A 24,608-nucleotide genomic window follows, 5' to 3' on the forward strand; every position below is an offset into this window, starting at 1 on the left:
ACAATGACTGGTTATTTCAGTCATTGTACACATTGCCTGATTGTAACCATTGGCTGTAACATATATAGATCCGTTGTCCAATACAGGTGTCCTTATCACACCCTTGTCCATTGCTCCTATTCAGACAATGGTTAGTTGATCTGTCGGAACTAGTGTGAGGGAATTTGGTTCTGAACATTATTTCAGTTGCAAAACAATTGGTCATTGTTGTCGGGAGTATTGGTGTCATTACCGGGGATATAATCGAGGGATCTTAGTCGGACCGACCACTGTAGTTAACAACCAGTCCAAGTCAGTCCACTTTTGTCACGTGACTGCGGCCAAACTATTTAATTGTTTTGTTTTTTCTTATCTAAGTGGGTAAGGTATTAGTTCGAGAAAAACCTGAAGTTATCATTGACGTTTATTACTTTGATGAAAGCAGGAAAACGTAGTGATGTGACTGATATTCTGCTTAAAGTGGCCTTAACCAAACTCACCTATGAAGTGAGTCTCTGTCTGAACGATTTGATCTCTGTCTGAACGATTTGTATTTGACAACGATGCCAATCTGTCTCAGATAAAACGTTTACTGTGATCAATAAAACAATTTTTGTTCCACTGAGTTCATTTTGGTATGTTTACGTCCGGTACAGACACAAACATTACAATTAATTACCCCACAACGGGTATGTCAGACCAGACATAACTTTAGTCGCTGGGGGCGATGGGGTAGCCTAGTGGTTAAGCTCGTCGCGCTGAAGACCCGGGTTCGATTCTCCACATGGGTACAATGTGTGAAGCCCATTTCTTGTGTCCCCCGCTGTGATATTGCTGGAATATTGCTAAAAGCGGCGTAAAACTAAACTCACTTACTCACTAACACCGGGAACATAGGGATAATGGATTTGTAAGGAATACCGTAAGGGACATTCTCGCTTTCACGATATCTCTGCCTTAATACTAAAGAGCGAACACGATTATTCTGCGTAAAAGCTGCGTAAAACCATACTCACTCACTCACTCGTGTATAAAATGTGTTTGTCACAGAACAGTTACATACATGATGCCAAAAAACAACAGGAACTTTGCTGGCTATGGTCTATAATAAGCAAATCAGCCTTAGGTATTCAATTTTACAGTGATCAACAACGTGAACGGGGAAAACCTGCGCCTGAATGCCATTACGTCCTGGCAGAAATATGTTTGTATGGAGGTTGCTCAATGTCCCATTCAACGACGTGTGAATGTGATAGAATAGCAATACATCGCACATACAAACTTCCCCGTGTTCAGCATACACGGGGTTAGAAATGTTACCAGCTTTGTATTCGTATGTTGATGTGCGTCCTCTTTGAAACAGTGACTCAGTGTGGTAGGCGATTTCCTACTAATCTAACTGCGTAGATGTGCGGTGTATGTATTTATAGAACCGATACAAAAGATTTCCTTATTATACCCGTTGTCGTTTGATATTGTGTACATGTTTTAACTGAACATACCGGTTTGTGGGTATATAATGAGACGCTGGAATCATACCAATTAACAACACCGTCGTAGCCGATGTTACCTTGTCTCTGAAATGGCGCCGTACTGTTTAAGTGGTATGGTGCAAATCTGCTGTATAATTCCCACAGAAGAAGAAGTATCTGTGCCTGTTTGAAGACAAGCTAGTGCATTTTTGAACGAACTGTTGCTCCTAATGACATGGCAAATAAAAGGTTGGAAAAGCTATTTGCGATAGCTTGTCGTGCAAATAATATGCTTCATGTCAAGGTCTAATAGTTATTTACAATGGCAATGGATTAAGAGTGGCGGATTTTCCATAACATAAACACACTGAAGTTTCGTTTGCTTTGTACATTAACAACGGCTGAACAAGTGGATTCCTTATTCAGGTTACTGAGGTCGGCTGTTTGTGACTCATCTACGTAACAAGGTTTTATTTTGTGAAGCTGAAATTGCATGGTCGTGAAAATGAATCCGATAACTGGAAATATCAGTGGGTCAGATACTGACCAGCAAAGGATGACAACCCAGGAGGGGGTTCACTGGTCACTTTCGGACAGCGAAGCGTCATATGTGAACGTAAGGAAGGATGGGTCAGATACTGACCAGCAAAGGATGACAACCCAGGAGGGGGTTCACTGGTCGCTTTCGGACAGCGAAGCGTCATATGTGAACGTAAGGAAGGATGGCACTGAACACAGTAAGTTAAAACATGTTTGTATATTTTTGTCTCAGACAAGTGGCCTTTAATTATCTGTGTTGGTGCCGAAAGATGGCAATATATGCATTATAAACAAACATTCAAGGTGGAGTTGTCAGCGGTGTCCCCGACGACGTGTTGTGTCCTTTATGAATGTGAATATTTTGGATCCCGACTTGAAAAGAGTAGATGAATAGCTGTTTGAGTCATTCTTATGGCACGGTAATATATAACCGGGGTCCGTTTCAAAACTCTATCACAACTCAGTGATGTAGTATGTCTGTGCTACAGTACATGATTATCAGTAGACCGAGTGCTGAGACTGTATTCTGAATAGGGCCATGGGCATGCCAGTGTTAACTTTATGAGAGGGACTTTCAATAAGAAGGTTTTCATTTCAACGGCAGGTAGGATGTGGGTATTACCGGCCTTCGTTTCGCTGCATTCAAACATGTTTCCTATCAGTATAAAGACTAAGTGTAAATCCTTGCCACAGGATTAACATCCACAATATGCTGAATACTTCACAGGATAAAAGCGCCGATCGTACTTCTCGACGTTCCTCCACGTTTAATCGAAAGTTGTCATTGTTGACAGATGTTCATATAAATAATGCTGTTATTGCACTGTGACGTACATAGGTCACGTGAAACTTTAAGTCTTGGAGTTTTTATGTAGCGTTCGATGCTTTCCCCGGAACACATAAATCCATTGTTGTGTTCACCATCATATCAACAAGAGAAGTTGCAGCGTAATCAGAAATTGTAACATATTGCATGAACAATAGCTGTTTTACACGAGGGTGGCATTACAGGTTACTTGAGAGCGGCATTACCAGTTACATGAGAGCTGCACTACAAGTCAGGTTACATGAGAGTGGCATTACGAGTCAGGTTACATGAGAGTGGCATTACGAGTCAGGTTACATGAGAGGGACAGTACAAGTCAGGTTACATGAGAGTGGCATTACGAGTTACATGAGAGTGGCATTACAAGTCAGGTTACATGAGAGGGACATTACAAGTCAGGTTACATGAGAGTGGCATTACAAGCCAGGTTACATGAGAGTGGTATTACAAGTCAGGTTATATGGGAATGACATTACAAGTCAGGTTACATGAGATTGGCATTAAGAGTTACATGAGAGTGGCACTACAAGTCAGGTTACATGAGAGTGACATTACAAGTCAGGTTACATGAGATTACAAGCGGCATTACCAGTTACATGAGAGTGGCACTACAAGTCAGGTTACATGAGAGTGGCATTACAAGTCAGGTTACATGAGAGGGACATTACAAGTCAGGTTACATGAGAGCGGCATTACCAGTTACATGAGAGTGGCGCTACAAGTCAGGTTACATGAGAGTGGCATTACAAGTCAGGTTACATGAGAGGGACATTACAAGTCAGGTTACATGAGAGTGGCGTGACAAGCCAGGTTACATGAGAGTGGTATTACAAGTCAGGTTATATGGGAATGACATTACAAGTCAGGTTACATGAGATTGGCATTAAGAGTTACATGAGAGTGGCATTACAAGTCAGGTTACATGAGAGGGACATTACAAGTCAGGTTACATGAGAGTGGCATTACAAGCCAGGTTACATGAGAGTGACAGTACAAGTCAGGTTACATGAGAGTGGCATTACAAGTCAGGTTACATGAGAGTGACATTACAAGTCAGGTTTCATGAGAGTGACATTACAAGTCAGGTTACATGGGAGTGACAGTACAAGTCAGGTTACATGAGCGCGGCATTACCAGTTACATGAGAGTGGCACTACAAGTCAGGTTACATGAGAGTGACATTACAAGTCAGGTTACATGAGAGAGGGCATTACAAGTCAGGTTACATGAGAGTGACATTACAAGTCAGGCTACATGAGAGTGACAGTACAAGTCAGGTTACATGAGAGGGACATTACAAGTCAGGTTACATGAGAGTGGCATTACGAGTTACATGAGAGTGGCATTACAAGTCAGGTTACATGAGAGGGACATTACAAGTCAGGTTACATGAGAGTGGCATTACAAGCCAGGTTACATGAGAGTGGTATTACAAGTCAGGTTATATGGGAATGACATTACAAGTCAGGTTACATGAGATTGGCATTAAGAGTTACATGAGAGTGGCATTACAAGTCAGGTTACATGAGAGGGACATTACAAGTCAGGTTACATGAGAGTGGCATTACAAGCCAGGTTACATGAGAGTGACAGTACAAGTCAGGTTACATGAGAGTGGCATTACAAGTCAGGTTACATGAGAGTGACATTACAAGTCAGGTTTCATGAGAGTGACATTACAAGTCAGGTTACATGAGAGGGACATTACAAGTCAGGTTACATGAGAGTGGCATTACGAGTCAGGTTACATGAGAGTGACATTACAAGTCAGGTTACATGAGAGATTACAAGTCATTACATGAGAGTCAGGTTACATGAGAGGGACATTACAAGTCAGGTTACATGAGAGGGGCATTACAAGTCAGGTTACATGAGAGTGACATTACAAGTCAGGTTACATGAGAGTGGCATTAAAGTCAGGCTACATGAGAGGGACATTACAAGTCAGGTTACATGAGAGTGGCATTACGAGTTACACGAGAGCGGCATTACAAGTCAGGTTATATGGGAATGACATTACAAGTCAAGTTACATGAGAGCGGCATTACGAGTTACATGAGAGTGGCATTACAAGTCAGATTACATGAGGGTGGTATTACAAGTCAGGTTACATGAGAGTGACAGTACAAGTCAGTTTACATGAGAGTGACATTACAAGTCAGGTTATATGAGAGTGGTATTACAAGTCAAGTTATATGGGAATGACATTACAAGTCAGGTTACATGAGAGTGGCATTACAAGTCAGGTTATATGAGAGTGGTATTACAAGTCAAGTTATATGGGAATGACATTACAAGTCAGGTTACATGAGAGTGGCATTAAGAGTTACATGAGAGTGGCATTACAAGTCGGGTTACATGAGAGTGGTATTACAAGTCAGGTTACATGAGAGTGGTATTACAAGTGAGGTTACATGAGAGTGACAGTACAAGCCAGGCCACATGAGAGCGGCATGACAAGTTACTTTACGACTCACTACTTGGATATACAGTCTTCGAATGGCGGATGATACCGGTAGGGCAGGACACCTGGTGTCATCACTGACTTTGTTTTGTCAATTCACACCATTTTAACAGCTATTTTCCCCTCTGTACCAAAAGGATATGGGGATGGTCAAGATGGGGTATTGTTTTGCACTGGGGTATAATGTTTAAAACACTGCCTCATAATTGAGAGATTAAAATTTCTCATCTTATAATATCGTTTCATTCTGTTTTGCTTTGTTCCAGAACGTGGTACTTTCGCTGAGATCGGGATCACTCTTAAAGTAGGAAATTTGGCAATAGTAAAGGTATGAGGGTTGAATCTGACAATTGGTAATTTCACAAATATTGCTCTGTTTATCACATCTCTTTATATACCACTACATCATATAATTAATGTCTTGCTGGAATATTGCTGAGTACGACGAAAAACTAACCTCACTCACTCACTATTTAATGTCTTGGGTCATTCAGAGTTTGTTTTGAATGTGACGTGTATTGGTGTATTATCGCTAACACATAATATAAACCATGCATAACCAGTGAGTTATTCTTCATCACCAGGCGGATGTGATTGTCAACTCTACAAACACAGAGCTCGACCTGTCAACATCGGCCATGTCCAGGGCTATTGTCAGTGTAGGCGGTGCTATTGTACAGATGCAGTGTAAGGAGCTCTTTCCCCGGGGTATGAAGAATGGTGACGTGGTGCAGATACGAACGTATGTTGGCAAACTCCGCTGCAAGGAGTTGCATCACTGTTGTCTTCCAATTTATAAACCGCAACAGCGCCATGAAGAGGTAACGTCAACGACGCAGCTTTTGTACAGCTTTGTATATCAATCTCATCTTCTGCGATACAAACTGTCAAATTTGTTTCTGTAACATCAGTGGTAATGTGTCATGTGTCCTGTCATTAGCACAGCTGTGTGGTGTGTGCCTGTGGCTAACACCAGTTGTAGTGTGTCATGTGTCCTGTGGCTAACGCCTGTCGTAGTGTGTCATGTGTCCCTGTGGCTAACACCAGTCGTAATGTGACACGTGCCCCTGTGGCTAACACTAGTGGTAATGTTTCATGTGTCCTGTGGCTAACATCCATGGTAATGTGCCATGTGTCCCTGTGGCTAACACCTGTCGTAGTGCGTCATGTGTCCCTGTGGCTAACACCAGTCGTAGTGTGCCATGTGTCTCTGTGGCTAACACCAGTCGTAATGTGACATGTGTCCCTGTGGCTAACACCAGTGGTAATGTGACATGTGTCTCTGTGGCAAACACCTGTCGTAGTGCGTCATGTGTCCCTGTGGCTAACACCAGTCGTAATGTGACATGTGTCCCTGTGCCATACACCTGTCGTAATTGTACAGCTTTTGTACAGCTTTGTATCAATTTCATCTTTTGCGATACAAACGGTCAAATCTGTTTCTGTAACGTCAGTGGTAATGTGTCATGTGTCCTGTCATTAGCACAGCTGTGTGATGTGTGCCTGTGGCTAACACCAGTCGTAATGTGTGATGTGTCCTGTGGCTAACACTAGTGGTAATGTTTCATGTGTCCTGTGGCTAACATCCATGGTAATGTGCCATGTGTCCCTGTGGCTAACACCCATGGTAATGTGCCATGTGTCCCTGTGGCTAACACCTGTCGTAGTGTGTCATGTCTCGCTGTGGCTAACACTAGTGGTAATGTTTCATGTGTCCTGTGGCTAACACCAGCGGTAATGTGTCATGTTTCCTGTGGCTAACACCAGTCGTAATGTTTCATGTGTCCTGTGGCTAACATCAGTGGTAATGTGCCATGTGTCCCTGTGGCTAACACCTGTCGTAGTGTGTCATGTGATGGTTTGGCTAACACTAGTGGTAATGTGTCATGTTTCCTGTGGCTAACACTAGTGGTAATGTGTCATGTGTCCTGTGGCTAACACCAGTTGTAATGTGTCATGTGTCCTGTGGCTAACATCAGTTGCCATGTGTCATGTGTCGCTGTGGCTAACACCTGTCGTAGTGTGTCATGTGTCCCTGTGGCTCACATCAGTGGTAATATCCCATGTGTCCCTGTGGCTAACACCAGTCGTAGTGTATCATGTGCCCTGTGGCTAACACTAATGGTAATGTTTCATGTGTCCTGTGGCTAACATTAGTTGCAATGTGTCCTGTGTCCATGTGGCTAACACCTGTCGTAGTGTATCTTGTGTCCTGTGGCTAGCACTAGTGGTAATGTGTCATGTGTCCTGTGGCTAACACCAGTGGTAATGTGTCTAGTGTCCTGTGGCTAACACCAGTGGTAATGTGTCATGTGTCCTGTGGCTAACACCAGTGGTAATGTGTCTAGTGTCCTGTGGCTAACACCAGTGGTAATGTGTCATGTTTCCTGTGGCTAACGCTAGTGGTAATGTTTCATGTGTCCCTGTGGCTAACACTAGTGGTAATGTTTCATGTGTCCTGTGACTAACACTAGTGGTAATGTGTCCTGTGTCCTGTGGCTAACACCAGTGGTAATGTTTCCTGTGTCCTGTGGCTAACACTAGTGGTAATGTGTCATGTGTCCTGTGGCTAACACCAGTGGTAATGTGTCATGTTTCCTGTGGCTAACACTAGTGGTAATGTGTCATGTTTCCTGTGGCTAACACCAGTGATAATGTGTCATGTGTCCCTGTGGCTAACACCAGTGGTAATGTGTCATGTGTCCTGTGGCTAACACCAGTGGTAATGTGTCATGTTTCCTGTGGCTAACACCAGTGGTAATGTGTCATGTGTCCTGTGGCTAACACCAGTGGTAATGTGTCATGTGTCCCTGTGGCTAAAACCAGTGGTAATGTGTCAGGTGTCCTGTGGCTCACACCCGTGTTAATGAGCAAAATGCCCTGTACTAAACCCACACTGTGATTTATCCTTGCCATGTGATTTGTCAAGGTGTCGATTATACCTGTGGCATTGAGATGTACTTCCCTGAAGTCACCCCGCCTTAAGGTAATGCGTTAATTGTCCTATGATTACCACATCATTGTTCATGTGTATAATGTCCCTGTGTATAGGGGGCAGTGGCGTAGCCTAGTGGTTAAAGCGTTATTTCGTCACGCTGAAGACTCGGGTTCGATTCTCCTCATGGTTACAATGTGTGAAGCCCATTTCCGGTGTCCCCCGCCGTGATATTGCTTGAATATTGCTAAATGCAGCGTAAAACTACACTCACTCACTCCTGGGTACAGGTGTTACGTCGCACAATACATCAGTGTCTCCAGAAAGCATCTCAAGCAGGACGCAGCACCATAGCATTCCCAGCTCTTGGAACTGGAGTCAGGAACTATCCGCCTCACACAGTGGCAGATGTCTTCAGAGAAACCATTTGGGAATACATACAACAAAACCCGACTTCTCTCAAAGAAATCATGGTCGTCATCTTTCATAAAGATACAAATATACTTAAGGTAAGTCGTGTATATTTAATTGTTCTGTACAATAAAACCACGTTCATCTGGATAACATGCTTTCCTTGCGACTATTGTTAATTATACCTGCATACAGTGGACTATACTCCGTTATTATTATTCATTAATACAGACATGAATTGTTATTCTAAAACTGATTGAACCTTACTTTTGAAATTACATGAAATATTCAGCACCATTTACCGTCAGAAAATGACATGTTAATTGCTTGTGTGGTAACAGGTAAATAAACAAAATACAACAGAAAATATATATACACCTTTTTCATCGGCGTAAAAAGGTATTTCAAGACACGTTTGACGGAGATGTTCGATACAGACGATCTACAACCCTAAAACAAGAGCAGATGACGGGTAAGTTTCTTCATAACAGTACAGTTCACTATTACTCACCTTCAAATTTGTTGGATGACGGTATTGGTTGTAATATTATCTCTGTCTTATCCGTTGCCTTTGAACTTAGCCCAGTGTCATTGGTTTGGCGTGAGTCTCATCTATGAGGCAGAGATGTAATTACCATACCAAGACATAGGTTCATTCAACAATAAGTCAGAGATTAGATTGTGGAGCTTCAGCCGAATGTCAAAGCTTCGAATTAAGACTTTCCCCCATTGTACGTGCGCAGGATCAATTCCTTTGTTTTTAAACCCTTTGTTTTCAGAACACGCCGGCTTTTGTTCCAGAGACCCCTGTTTCAGAGCTTCCATGTTTCTGAATACATTGATTCACAGTCTCTGTGTCCCAGAATTAATCGATTCACAGTCTCTGTGTTCAAGAATGCATTGATTCACAGTCTCTGTGTTCCAGCATTTATTAATTCACAGTCTCTGTGTTCCAGCATTTATTGATTCACAGTCTCTGTGTTCCAGCATTCATTGATTCACAATCTGTGTTCCAGCATTCATTAATTCACAGTCTTTGTGTTCCAGCATTCATTGATTCACAGTCTCTTTGCTTCAGAATCCATTGATTCACAGTCTGTAAGTTTCAGAATCCCACTTTTCAGTTCCCCATGTTTCAAAGTCTTCGTGTTTCAGAGATTCAATGTTTTAGAGATGCTGTGTTGCAGAAAACCACGTTTCAGACCCTCCATGTCTCAGAAGCCCTTGTTTCAGAATCCTTGTTATCTCAGCGTCCCTTTTGGGCCAGAATGCCCAGTGTTTCAAGGTCAATCCTATTTACGTTATGTCTCTGTGTTTCAGAGTTCTTCCACGGCAACGTGCAGCTGGAAGTGAAGCACGGGAACATCCTCAGTGAGTGCGTCGACGCCATTGTTGTCCCCACAGACATCATGGAGGCATCAGGTGAGTAACACCACCCCACCCTCAAGGGTCGATGTCCACTGACCACTGAATTACCATGGACAAGACCATTATAGACAAATAAATATGCAAATGGTACATTTAGGATTATTCATTACCATCATATGATAAGCTTCTTTATATTAACAGACCCGTGAAGATACGGGGTAGAATAGGTCTTCAGCAACCCATGCTTGCCACAAAAGGCGACTATGCTTTTAAGAGGCAACTAACGGGATCGGGTGGTCAGGCTCGCTGACTTGGTTGACACATGTCATCGGTTCCAAATTGCGCAGATCGATGCTCATGCTGTTGATCACTGGATTGTCTGGTCCAGACTTGATTATTTAAAGACCGCCGCCGGAATATCGCTGAAGGCTGCGTAAAACTCAACTCACTCACTCACTCTTTATATTAATAATGACAACATACATTTGTATCCTTGTATAAACACTGCAGGAGGTGGTGAATGGTTTGTTTTGGTGTGTGGTCCTGTGCACTGATCCAAGGTCACCAATAAGTTAAACTTGAGCAAGGTTGGTCACGAGTCCTTGGATGGTTGATCGTGTTAGACAGTCAGACTCTTGAGAGTTTCTGGGACTATCCTGCCCCACAACCAAGCACACGTGGCACATGTCTCACCCTAGGAAAGTGAATATGTTGCCACTGTTCACCAAGTACTGAGTGGTACCCGATGTGATGAGGCTATGATTGGCTATCGTTCTAGCGCCTCACAGATGGGTGTGAAATATGGGAGTTTGAAAACTTAAGTATTCCGAAAAATATCCATTTAACTTTTTTAAGGAAATTACTTACATATAGGGCAAGGAAAAGTAAACCATTATATATGATTTATGCATAGACAGGACGAAGACCACTCTCTATTGTTATATATACTAAAATGATATACTCCTGGGCGAGATTAATCACAGGAATATACTCAAAGCTGGCAAACATGCTACTGCATATTTCATCAAATAATACATCTAATAACAAATGGCTATCATGTATCGAAGACATACTAATAAAGACGGGAAATAATGATGTATGGATTAATCATGCATTTGTCAATAGGGATTGGATTAAATGTAAAGTCAAGAATAGCTTTATAGATCTTTTCATACAAAAATGGCATTCAGATATAGAAGCATCATCAAAGGGTAGGTTTTATGAGGTTGTAAAAAACAACACTGATACTGATTTTTATTTACAACACTTACCTGAAAAATATATATTCAATTTGTTACATTTTAAACTGTCAAATCATCGTCTTCCTGTTGAAAGTGGAGGATGGTACAATATCGATTATGATTATAGAAAATGTACATTGTGCACCTTAGATGTAATAGGAGATGAGTACCACTACCTTTTTAAAACTTTTTAATACTTTGTCAATACTTTAACGAAATAAGAAAAAGATTTATTCCTAAAAAAGTTGATTACAAAGCCCTCAATATTTAATATGATTAATTTATTCCAGACAAAAAATGTATCTACTTTAATAAGACTTTTGCCGCCATGTGCTCTGTAAATTCAGATAAAACTCCATCATTGTATTATTCGTGTATATGATATCAATGTATGTACTTAACCATGTATACGCCCATATGCAATTATTATATATCTCTTGAAAACCTCATCATGCTACATTGTAGCCTTGAGTGAATAAAGTAAAAGAGAACAGACAACTTGGGTTAACCGGAGTAATAATGCCTTCGCTTTGCGTATAATTTGTCCACTGAGCAATTTTGAGGTGGATACTGAGCGTTCTACAAATGCAGAGTGTCTGCCCAGATACCGGTGCACCGTGTTTAACTGAAAGACGTTAAACAAGGACTAGACTAAGTCGGCTCGGTATTAATATAATGTAAGGGACCAGCGATAAATCCAGTAATGCAGAAACAGCAACCCAAAAGAACCAGAAAGAAGGTTACCTTCCAAAAAAAACTTAGATTGTTCTCCGAGTCAGACATGAAGTAATTCACTCAAGCCTGCCGTAACCAACAATGGTTAATACGAATTTATGTTTTCCTCCCTGAGATTTGTACCGTCTATCAAAACCTTCTACCACAGGCCAGCGAGGTGTGACGATTTGTTCTATCTTGTACAGTCAAGTCAACAGTATTGTTTTCATCTTTGTCAAGTCCACATATTTTGACAAATATATGTCATAAAATAAAAATATACCATCAAATGTGAAAAAAAACCCTCCATGTGCGTAATATTTAATCTCGGTTTAAAACTGGCTGTAAGCCCCTTTTCACTTCGTTTTTGCATGTGTGCTGTGCTATGTAAATACATATATGTATCTCCTTGTATAATCCAAGTATATTTAAGCAATACTCTCAGGAAGTTTACTGACCGCATGGCTTGCACTTCATACATATCTGGGTACAAGTAACCTCCTTTAATTTTACGTTAGAGTCGAGCTTGAAGGCTACGGGAGCCATGATACTGCCTCTGCCCAAACCTCCAGCAAAGACCGTCACCACCCCGCGGCAGCCTGTGAAGTACAGCTTGTGGAAGCAGATCAGCAAGTGTCTGTGTAAAGCTGACCGAGACAAAGCAATGTCGCTCGCCATAACATACCAGTCTGGTGAGCCATTAGATATCATTCCTGTATGTGGTGAGAAGGAATCGTTTATGCGTCCTCGCGTTTTATAAATTTACTTTATCTATAAATCAGTTGAGAACGATACAATACGTTTTGGCACGATACGAGAGAATGTAACCTCAGTGTTTCGACTCTAAATCCCATGGTTAGAACTGGTCTTCAGCAATCCATGCTTGTAATAAGAGGCGACTTATAGGGTCTGGTGGTCAGGCTCGCTGACTTGGTTGACACATGTCATCGTATCCCAATTGCGTAGATCGATGCTCATGATGTTGATCTCTGGATTGTCAGGTCCAGACTGGATTATTTACAGACCGCCGCCATATAGCTGGAATATTGCTGAGTGAGGTGATTTATAATGTTGAGAATAACATTTAGAATGTTGTGTTATTTCCATGAAGGTAACACACATGAGGATTCCTTCATCTTGGCTTTCAACAAGGCAATAATCAACAACCACGAGAAATTTAAATGCCTCCGAGATGTGCGACTTGTCCTCAGTAACCCTGCTGCAGTGTCTGAAGCCGCACAGTTGTTCAAGGATACCCTCAGCCAAGCGGGTGTCAGAAAATACTGTATAACGGGTATGGCTCTTCCTGTTAGTTAGCGATGGTTACCATTTTTCTAAAATCCACGAGCACGGTAATAATGCTTTCATCATATCATCTGATCCAGTCTATATTATATTATATTCGTTTTGAAGTTTTCCGTGAAGATCCGGGTTAGAATTGGTCTTCAGTAACCCATGCTTGTCGTAAGAGGCGACTAACGGAATCGGGTGGTCAAGCTCACTGACTTGGTTGACACATGTCATCGTATCCCAGTTGCGTATATCGATATTCATTCTGTTGATCACTGGATTGTCTGGTCCAGACTCGATTATTTACAGATTGCCGCCATATAGCTGGAATATTGCTGAGTGCGGCGTAAAACTAAACTCACTCACTCAACCGTTTTGGAGTTGAATTTTTCTTTTACCATCTTGTAATAATGCTAGCCATTTATTTTACATGTAGGTCCGTCTATCCTGTCCAAGGATTGGTCAGAGGATGTGTGGGATAACATGGACGACAGTGATGTGACCACTCCGAGGGTCATATCGGGCTCAGAAGCAGAGGAACTGATGGAGATATTCCGGAGCAGTGCCAGAAACACGTTCGATATTGTAGACGTAGGTTCTAGATGTATTCTTCTCTTCTGATTTACATGTTGGGACAGGGATGGCATAAATGTGTAAAAAGCAGCTGTACAGTGCTACGTCCCCAGCCGAGCCAGGATCTGCTGTCTGGGTTCGAGTCCCTGATTAGCTCTCAATATCATCTATGTCTTGGCAATATAGATCTCTTATGATTTTGGAAACGGTTTTGTCGCATGTGTTTTAATAATTATTATCAATTTCACCGAAAAAAGGAAATATCTTTGATCTGCATTACCGTGTTCCTTCCTTACACATTACTGAAATACTTCCTTAAAATCATACTGAAACAAGTTGATTGTTTATGGTGTTCATATGCAATCCAGCAATGTAATTATCTGTTCTCAGTTGTGCTGATGGAACAATTGTATTGCAGATACTCCGTATCCAGAACAGAGAAAGGTACCAGAAGTACCAGCTGCTGAAACAGTCCATGAACGATAGACCTGAGAGCAACGTTAGACTTCTCTGGCGTGGCACCAACGTGGATGATATTGACGATATCAATACACACGGCTTCGACATTGCACATCGTGGTGACAATGGTAAAATATTACATAACTGAAACTTAGTTACTTTATAACAGTTTTGACATGTATACAGAAAAACCTATCGCATTGAATACGATATTATCACAAAAGATCGTTTTCCAAGAGCAAACTTCATTGTCACATCAAGTAAATGTTGCTCCATGAAGCTATGAGGCTTCTTTGAGATGGTATAGGCGATTCTACTCAGTAACTGGGTATGCTTTTGAACTGACGAATTATATTTACGTCATCATCCTTTGGCCGATTGACGTTTCGTTAGCGTGAGGTTCCAATGTTCAAATCTACATGAATCGAACAAACCAAAAATTACCTATTTCAAGATGTATTATTTCCAACATCGTGACAATACCGAACTCTTTGATTCCACAAACTGTGAATTAAGTGCGAGGCCAAAGTTTTCCATACATTAACGTCTTAGAAAATCTACGTCGGAACGTGACGTTTCAACCATGCCGTGATTATCACTTTAAAAATGGTGACTTTGTGATGTTTCGAAGTACAGACTGATCCTAAATTATTTAACGAAATATACTACCCTATCTGCATCTTCATTTGACTTTCATAATTGCATTTTCCAAATCAACTAACTTTATTAATTATTCATAGATACCATCTACGGAAAAGGCATGTGCTTCGCCACAGAGGTCAGTTGTGCGACTCAGGACAAATACTGCCATCGAGACTCGAACGGCATTAGGTACATCTACCTATGCCAGGCAATCACCGGTGAACGCACTAAAGCGGACGAGACGATGGCGCCAGCGATGATCATGATGGATGGACCTCCATCCCAATATATCATTTTCAGAGAAACACATGTATATCCACAGTATTTATTTGCAATTAAACAGCTACATGGTGACAATGGTGACTGAAATAACTTTGCCCTGTGTAAAAGTAAATGACTGCAACGGGTTTTTGTACATTCTAAGATTCCTGCGTGTCAATTTGTCTACAGGCAAAACCTGCGCCAAGACTTCAGCATGTCAAGCCTACTCATGTGAGGAAAGCACTGACAGTGCCTGTTGATAGCGATGTGTATTTGAAATAGTTCATCTTACTGTAGCAGTTACGAAAGTGACAGTGCCTGTTGATAGCGATGTCTATTTGAAATAGTTCATTTTACTGTAGCAGTTACGAAAGTGACAGTGCCTGTTGATAGCGATGTTTATTTGAAATAGTTCATCTGATTGTTATAGTCATTAACGTGACAGTGCCTGTTGATAGAGATGTCTATTTGAAATAGTTCATTTTACTGTAGCAGTTACGAAAGTGACAGTGCCTGTTGATAGCGATGTCTATTTGAAATAGTTCATCTGATTGTTATAGTCATTAACGTGACAGTGCCTGTTGATAGCGATGTCTATTTGAAATAGTTCATCTGATTGTTATAGTCATTAACGTGACAGTGCCTGTTGATAGCGATGTCTATTTGAAATAGTTCATTTTACTGTAGCAGTTACGAAAGTGACAGTGCCTGTTGATAGCGATGTCTATTTGAAATAGTTCATCTGATTGTTATAGTCATTAACGTGACAGTGCCTGTTGATAGCGATGTCTATTTGAAATAGTTCATTTTACTGTAGCAGTTACGAAAGTGACAGTGCCTGTTGATAGCGATGTCTATTTGAAATAGTTCATCTGATTGTTATAGTCATTAACGTGACAGTGCCTGTTGATAGCGATGTCTATTTGAAATAGTTCATTTTACTGTAGCAGTTACGAAAGTGACAGTGCCTGTTGATAGCGATGTCTATTTGAAATAGTTCATCTGATTGTTATAGTCATTAACGTGACAGTGCCTGTTGATAGCGATGTCTATTTGAAATAGTTCATCTGATTGTTATAGTCATTAACGTGACAGTGCCTGTTGATAGCGATGTCTATTTGAAATAGTTCATTTTACTGTAGCAGTTACGAAAGTGACAGTGCCTGTTGATAGCGATGTCTATTTGAAATAGTTCATCTGATTGTTATAGTCATTAACGTGACAGTGCCTGTTGATAGCGATGTCTATTTGAAATAGTTCATTTTACTGTAGCAGTTACGAAAGTGACAGTGCCTGTTGATAGCGATGTCTATTTGAAATAGTTCATCTGATTGTTATAGTCATTAACGTGACAGTGCCTGTTGATAGCGATGTCTATTTGAAATAGTTCATTTTACTGTAGCAGTTACGAAAGTGACAGTGCCTGTTGATAGCGATGTCTATTTGAAATAGTTCATCTGATTGTTATAGTCATTAACGTGACAGTGCCTGTTGATAGCGATGTCTATTTGAAATAGTTCATTTTACTGTACCAGTTACGAAAGTGACAGTGCCTGTTGAAAGTGATGTCTGTTTAAAATAGTTCATCTTACTGTATCAGTTACGAAAGTGACAGTGCCTGTTGAAAGTGATGTTTATTTGAAGTAGTTCATCTGATTGTTATAGTCAATAACGTGACAGTGCCTGTTGATAGCGATGTCTATTTGAAATAGTTCATCTTACTGTACCAGTTACGAAAGTGACAGTGCCTGTTGAAAGTGATGTTCATTTGAAGAAGTTCATCTGATTGTTATAGTCATTAACGTGACAGTGCCTGTTGATAGCGATATCTACTTGAAATAGTTTATCTTACTGTACCAGTTATTAAGGTGTCAGTGCCTCTTAAAAACGATGTCTATTTAAAGTAGTTCATCTCACTGAATTACTTGCAAATACCAGCAGATCAGGATAGTACTGACTTGTGCCTCCACGTGAAACACATAAGAAGGTACTGCAACAACAATGTCATAGATCTTATGTACATTATCCGTTGACTTCTAGAGGAGCAACACATGTAAAGGTTTTTGTGATGCTTCGATAGTGAACAAACGTTTACGTCGATAAAGAACAATAAAAAGCCGGCTTAGAACTGATCTTCAGCAACCCATGCTTGTCGTAAGAGGCGACTAACGGGATCGGGTGGTCAGGGTCGCTGACTTGTTTGACACATTCATCGGTTCCAAGTTGCGCAGGTCGATGCTCATAGTGTTAATCTTTGGACTGTCTGGTCCAGACTGGAATATTTACTCGGTTGCAGCCCTATAGCTGGAATATTGCTAAAAACAAACTTTATTAACATCAAACTTATATCTATTTGAACATTGTTGTAATTATCCCGAATAATTTATTCATTTAGATTTTCTTTAGTGGTTATACAATGTACACTGCAATAAAGAGGTAAATAAGCTGGAAGCACTGAGGTCATTTGTCAGAAGTTTCATCCAAATGTGTTCATTAATCTATATCTATGTAGATGCGGACTCAGGTTAGAAATGGCCCCTAACCGCCTACAAAACACATGCACATGTAAGAGGCAACGAGATGGATTGGGATCACAGGGGTTGGAATCACTGTTTGGACAATAATTTTTAGAAATAAAAATCTAGACTTTTGCAATTGTATATTGTTTATATATGTTATGATTAATATATGTTTCAAATTTGAATGAAATCGGTGTGGAAATGAATATTTTAGAAAACTCATTATTTTATGTAGTTATTGCCCAAACAGTAATTCGAATCCCTGTGATTGGGATGCCAGGCTATGTGGATTGGGCGTCATTTTACTTCGCCCGAATCGATCGTTGTTCGCAATATGGATCACTGGATTGTCTGGTCCAGATTTGATAATTTTGATGATATTGTTGCAATATCATTGAATACGTGGTGAACCATAAATACAATGCCGGTGTTGAGAAAGGGTCATAATATTTAATTAGTTATAACGGATTCATAGTTTAGACCATGTAGAGATCAAGGCACAATATGCACATATCATAACATCAGGAATTCCAATACGTCTTTCAAAATACACAAAAGTTGATGTCGGTTCTAAGATACGTGCACGTGAACCTGATGGAATACACCTGTATATACTCAAGTGAGTAAATTCCTTTTTTCTGGAACACCTGGTGTCATCACTGACTTTCAGTAATTCAGTTATACAGTTTTCACAGCTATTATCCCCCTTTACACCGAAACGGATTTTGTTTCTGAGTATAGTCAACACTGACATTGTATATTACTTCCCATAATCATGTTTGTTTAGTTGTTGTTTTGTAAGTCTGAAACTATTCTGATGCAGTTAGCCCACATGTTAACCACGAAGATTCAACATCACAATAATCCATAGTGTAATTCGGATATTGCCTACTACAAAGGAAACAATATGTACTAAAAACTCAAGTTTGCAAGGAGTGAGTGAGTGAGTTCGGTGTACGCCGCTTTTAGCAATATTCCAGCAATACCACGGACACCAGAAATGGGCTTTACACAATATAACGATATGGGGAATCGAACCCGGGTCTTCAGCGTCACGAGCAAACGCTTTAAGCTCTAGGTTACCCCACCGCCCCTTTGCACCCACAGCTATTGAGCAACTTATCAACTGGGTAAAGCAGACTGCACAAAGTGAAACATGTCATCATTCATGTGTACTTCACTTTGTGAGAGGCATGGACTTGAACAGAATGTACACGTGTTACATGCTGGAAATATAGGGGACGTAGGTTATGATCCGATGAAATTATGTAATAACAAGAGCAACAATGTTTGATTTATGACTGGATTCTTTATTACGTTTGTCTCACAGCTTGTCGTGCAGGTGTGTCTAAATGATTTACGACTATAATACATGTTGAAGTAATAACCTGTTTATCTACCTGTGTATTATCAGTATATATGCGCATCGATGTCGTTGAAATAGAAGCAACACCTAGATGTACATGTGTATGTATATGAAAGAAACCCGGGAAAATATCTTCTACTGCATATTCCTCTTACTCACAAAAAAACTGGGGGCGGTGGGGTAACCTAATGGTTAAAGCGTCGGCTCGTCACGCTGACGACCCGGGTTCGAATCCCCACATGGGCACAATGTGTGAAGCCCATTTATGGTGTCCCCCGTCGTGTTATTACTGAAAAATTGCGTTGAATTATGGTGGCTGATTAGGGCCGTCTCGTGTTATCGCTTTCTCGCCTCCGGATTTTAAGACGAGAAAGCGATGGCCCTAATCAGCCACCATATTGAATCCATATCACCCCGCAGAGGTGTGTCGCTAACCGTCATACACCATGTGGGCTACACTTTTCACTTGCGTGATAGATGACTTACCTTTTCCTAATGATATCGTCCATATATCTCCCCTAGGTAGATACCAAACCAATTAAATGTACTCTGTGTGCTCGTGATTGCGAACATTCGTCAAAACGCTACCTGTTCATGCCATGATCTCTAACGAGAATGTGCACGCTGTTTCCGAGCATATCAATGCAGTTGTGTGTGCACTTGGTGACAGTCGTTGGCAAACATTACTACAAAACAGTCCGTTTGGCTCAAAAGCGGACCGATGAATTGCAATCTAACTCGAAAACTAATAAACATAACATACTCAACGCTGATCATAATCAAAACATCATACCCACTCTGTGAGGTTTTTGCAGAATGTTTGTCCTAAAAATAATAAAGTTGTTTAACAAACTATCATTAAAATATTGACACAGTTCACTGTTTGTTACGAGGGAGGAGTGCAGAGAAAGGGACAGCCAGGTGTTCGAGAAGCACGTTCACAGACAAAGTTATTTATTCATTAACCTGTGCTGTGCCGTCTCCATCCGTTCTCGGACAAAACTTCTGCAAAAACCTCACAGAGTGGGTATGATGTTTTGATTATGATCAGCTTTTCATTGAGTATTTTATGTTTATTAGTTTTCGAGTTAGATTGCAATTCATCGGTCCGCTTTTGAGCCAAACGGACTATAGTAGGATCATGCTTTCTGACGAGTCTGATGAAGAATTAGTTCATGCGTCCCAAGTCATAGAGTCCCAGCTTGGTATAGAAAAAACTGCAACAGGTGAGCGTTTTGTTGAAGCGAATTATGATGAAGTTTTAAATCGTACATTGGAAGCTATATCTACAAACACTCAACGCCGAGGCAAATTTGCTGTTAACACTTTTCAAGCATAGGCTATAGCTATGAACAATCGCCGAAGTTCACACAGAAAGTTAACCTGCACATTAGAAAGCATGTCAGAACAAGAACTGGGGTATTTCATGTCTAAATTTGTCGTTGAGGTTCGGAAGCAAAACGGGGAGCCTTATCCACCAAAAACACTGCTGCAATTAGTAATAGGGATCCAGTCTCACATTAAACTACAAACCAAGAGAAATGTGCATTTTCTACAAAATGAAGCCTTCGAAGAGTTTGGCCAGGTGCTTGATGGGGAAATAAAATGATTAACACGTCAGGGTCTGGGTCAGGAAGTTAAAAAAGCCGAACCATTCACAGAACATTTTTCATTGTGGAAGTCAAAACAATTAGGAGATCACAATCCAAGGGTACTTTTGCATACAATTCTGTATTTGAATGGAAAGAATTTCAGCTTACGTAGTGGTCAGGCGCACAGGAAACTGAAATATGTGAACTCGCAGATTTCTCTCAGTAAAGATAACACTGGGCGAGAATATTTGTTTTATCGAGAAGACTATTCCAAAACTGTACAAGATGGGCTAAAACATAGGAAACTCAACCCGAAAGAAGTCAAACACTACCCGAGTTTGAATCCAGAGAGATGTCACGTAAGGCTCTATAACGAGTACCTCTCCCTCTGCCCTACCGGCGACCATGATGATGCCTTTTATCTCGATCCAGGTTTTGCAGTCGCCCACAGACAAATGCTGGTAAAAACCTTTCAAATATAATCTAACATATACATTTAAAGATTATCACTTACTGTTATTAATTATGATTTAGGAAGTAATGTTGCCCAGTACTATTCTATACTGTTTTGGTTTAAGTACTAGTATTAAATTTTATTACAAAATAGTACTTTCGAATTCGTACCTATTAATTTAGTAGTAATGATCTAATTATGATTTGCATATATATAATTTAAGTAACTAATTAAGAGAAATATTTTAATTGACAGTCGGGTGTGTTAAACAAAATTACCAGAGAAAGTAACGTCTGAATCGATCAAGTCATGTGATGTCCCATTGTTAAACTTTCGCCCGAGTTGGTATTTCCTGAACAAATGTCTGTGATTGGAAACTTCTGTCATTTCTTCCAGTATTTTGCTAATGTTACTAAAATGCGTATTTTCAGGTACAGTAGGCAGCCCTTAGGACATAACACGCTGCAGAAGATTGTTCCCGAGATGTGTGCCAGGGCGGGTATTCAAGGTTATAAAACCAATCACTCGCTACGTGCTACAACTGCTACAAGACTATACAATGCTGGTGTAAGTGAACAGCTCATTATGGAGCGTACTTGTCACAAAAGTGTTACAGGTAATGTTATACTGGATATTTTATAACTCCAAAAGCCGATTTTAAAGTACAAAAATGAATAATTTACCGTGAAGGTATAATGCAGTCTTTTTAAATGTTTCAATATGAAATATATATGTAAAATATGTAATAGATGTGTAACAGGTAAGTTTTAACTTTTATAAATTGTCTCATTTTTCAAAATAAGGGTCCGTAGTTACACGAGGACGAGCGGGGAGCAGGAGAGTATGGTCAGTGCTATTCTTACTACCGACCCTGCTTCTTCTGATAAGGATTCTGAGCCGACTGCAGTAACCGAGACAGTAACTAAAGAAGCCGTCCAGATGGGTAGGAACACTGCCCCTGAAACATCAACTATTGCGGTACCTCGGTCCGCATATCCAGAGCTTAGATTCGAGAACTGTGTTGTCAATTTAGTTATGAGGTGAACACTGACAATAAATAAAATCTCAAACATTGTGTTTTCTTTCCTAATTTGTTGTGTGTTGCGGTTAGGACTCTTTCCACAGTATTAAAGTGCTGAATATTTCTATATTAGTTTGAACACTTCCAATACACGTGCCGGGGTTACTATTAGGAGGTTACTTCTTACGTGCCTTAAATTTCGAAATTTCCATCCGTCGCCTCCAACGGCTATTTTACAGAGGGAATTTTCGAACATTGATTCGAGGCGTAGCCGAGAAGCAATATTCGAAAATTCCCGATATCGAGTGCAGATACCTACGATTCCGAGGCGAAGCCGAGGAAAGGTGAGGTATCTGCACGAGAACACATCTTATTTGTATACAGCGGTGAAAACAAATATACCTCCATATAGATACCTCCGCACGTGAAGGTTGGGTGTAGCTATGGAAAAAATCAACCTGTTGAAACAATGGAGATATCATACCCTAGTGGTGTATACACATGTATCAGCTTATGTCTCTTGAAAAACATGTGTGCGAAAAGTGACAGGTCATGTATAGAAATGTCCAGTTGAGTGAGCACACCCCACTGAATGAAAAATCGCTCGACTAGACATACATTATGTCTTTCCATTGAAATGGGATGTACACAGGCCAACACTTTACCGAGAGCAGAATTGAAAGACTTTATCAGATGATGGATATGAACATTCCAATTGTTAACTCTCCAGCCTCTAGTGCGGTTAGTTTCCAAACTTGACGTCAACTCGAGGCTTATCTTTCACTGTCGATTTCAAAGGGCGTTAGAGACTCTTGCTCGGAAACAACAGGTATTATCATGACTGTAACAGTTATATTTAAACACACACTTATGACATGATGGAAACCGTTCACCGGACTCTGCTTTTAGTGAACGTTTTGATTGTAGAGTGAATTTTGTCGCTTTACTGGCGCTCCGTGTTGCACGGCTGAAGCAATATCTCAACAGGAACACCTAATAGTTGTACCCATGTTTGGAATCGAACCAGGACCTACGACCTGATGTTGAAACTGTAACACCGACGGTATACATAGGATTAATCACGATGACACCCGGTGTAGGTGTGAGTGAACAAGGACACCGGGTTTTGGTGAAGTGGATGGTAGCTCGTTTCCGGCGCAACCAACGCCGAGTTAGGGCAAACGTAATATGACACCGGGTGTTAGTGAAGCGGATGGTAGCTCGTTTCCGGCGCAACAAACGCCGAGTCAGGGCAAACGTAATATGACACCGGGTGTTGGTGAAGTGGATGGTAGCTCGTTTCCGGCGCAACAAACGCCGAGTTAGGGCAAACGTAATATGACACCAGGTGTTGGTGAAGTGGATGGTAGCTCGTTTCCGTTGCAATAAACGGTGTGTAAGGTAAACGTAAGATGACACCAGGTGTTGGTGAAGTGCGTGAAAGTAGTCCGCTGGTAGCGATGTGTTTGGTAAACGATGACTTGACATACCTGTGACATAGTGTTGGCAAAGCTGTGCATTTCGAACCTGAGACGAATTGACCACTTGAACCGCCTTATATTAAATTGTATCCCGACTAACACCCACTGCCTACTTCGGTAAAGGTTTGCTGTAACGGTTCATTTTGTATGTACCCCGCTGGAAATGCCGAACTGTAGAAATTCATTTTACACTTCGTGTTAGTAATTCTTTATCTCGAATAACTGAGTCACATAAAGATATACGGAAATTACCGATGTTTTACGAATGCAAATCGATGGAAGGGAGATAACTCTAAATTTGTTTTTCTTGTCTGTCGTAGGTATTTGGCTAACTCTGGTTCTCCTTATTACTCAAACAGTTCAAAATTAACATTGAGGTTTTTGGTAATATAAATACATGTTTCCCTGGGGCCCATGGTCAACGTACCCTCTATGTACATCAACCCATGTCCCCTTCGTGACCAGGAAACAACTTGTATTGTGTTTACTAAATATATCAATATGACGTCAGGTTGCTACATTTCGCTGACAACTGAACATTTCCGTGATCTGTCCTATCAGCAAAAGCAAAACGTATTTTCCAGTGAGACGGATGGGGAAAACCACCATCATTTGTTGTATTGTATTGACGAATTCAACCCCAAACCAGGATCCTCATTGAATACGGCGTATGGGTTTCATAGAAAGAAAAATAAACACTGCACATCTAGGGCAAACCTAGACTTGAACAAGTCTCTAAGGTAATGATTAATAGTTTAAATAATAATTTCTAAAGAATATATTAATAACAGATGTGGTCTGTCCCTTTATCTAGACTTACCTATTCAAAGGATAGAATTATTATAATTGTATGGGCGTAGCACTCAGTACAGCCTTGGAGCAAGGCTAGAGCAAACAGGGAATGTTGAAATATAAATTGAATGGACGGAGTAGTCATGCATGAAATTTTCCTTTGACGTTTTCTACACTCGACAAGCAAATTCAAACAGGATATTATATG

General features: G+C 40.7%; 1 protein-coding gene and 2 long non-coding RNA genes across 4 annotated transcripts; 1 reads left to right on the forward strand and 2 right to left on the reverse strand.

The window, feature by feature from the left end:
- Positions 1 to 47: 47 nt before the first annotated feature.
- On the reverse strand, positions 48 to 24,347 carry LOC124267531. The gene is made up of 3 exons (XR_006896058.1): positions 24,338 to 24,347; positions 23,670 to 23,671; positions 48 to 170 (listed from the first exon to the last, which is right to left on the reverse strand). It is a non-coding gene; the product is annotated as an uncharacterized LOC124267531 (long non-coding RNA).
- On the forward strand, positions 1,313 to 15,312 carry LOC124267528 (protein mono-ADP-ribosyltransferase PARP14-like). 2 transcript variants are annotated; one of them, XM_046702455.1, is made up of 12 exons: positions 1,313 to 2,033; positions 2,130 to 2,188; positions 5,548 to 5,609; positions 5,866 to 6,102; positions 8,507 to 8,725; positions 9,027 to 9,099; positions 9,948 to 10,049; positions 12,469 to 12,642; positions 13,062 to 13,244; positions 13,677 to 13,831; positions 14,232 to 14,400; positions 15,013 to 15,312. In XM_046702455.1, exons 1-12 carry the CDS (start codon positions 1,945 to 1,947, stop codon positions 15,279 to 15,281), a joined length of 1,791 nt encoding a protein of 596 aa, XP_046558411.1. In that variant the 5' UTR covers positions 1,313 to 1,944; the 3' UTR covers positions 15,282 to 15,312. The 2 variants fall into 2 exon arrangements, with proteins under 2 accessions (XP_046558411.1, XP_046558410.1); XM_046702454.1 differs by having other exon boundaries at positions 1,314 to 2,188.
- Positions 16,525 to 22,981, reverse strand: LOC124267529. The gene is made up of 3 exons (XR_006896056.1): positions 22,970 to 22,981; positions 19,644 to 19,648; positions 16,525 to 16,632 (listed from the first exon to the last, which is right to left on the reverse strand). It is a non-coding gene; the product is annotated as an uncharacterized LOC124267529 (long non-coding RNA).
- Positions 24,348 to 24,608: the final 261 nt, after the last annotated feature.

The sequence above is a fragment of the Haliotis rubra genome, unplaced genomic scaffold (genome assembly GCF_003918875.1).
Source record: "Haliotis rubra isolate DU_JTF1 unplaced genomic scaffold, ASM391887v1 Scf1319, whole genome shotgun sequence".
Classification (NCBI taxonomy): Eukaryota; Metazoa; Mollusca; class Gastropoda; order Lepetellida; family Haliotidae; genus Haliotis; species Haliotis rubra.

Excerpts from the sequence above, each read along its gene's own strand:
- LOC124267528 (XM_046702454.1), top strand. The coding sequence starts at position 1,945 with ATGGTCGTGAAAATGAATCCGATAACTGGAAATATCAGTGGGTCAGAT. Across the intron at positions 9,100-9,947 it reads AAAACAAGAGCAGATGACGG|AGTTCTTCCACGGCAACGTG; the intron begins GTAAGTTTCTTC and ends TCTGTGTTTCAG. Across the intron at positions 12,643-13,061 it reads CGCCATAACATACCAGTCTG|GTAACACACATGAGGATTCC; the intron begins GTGAGCCATTAG and ends ATTTCCATGAAG.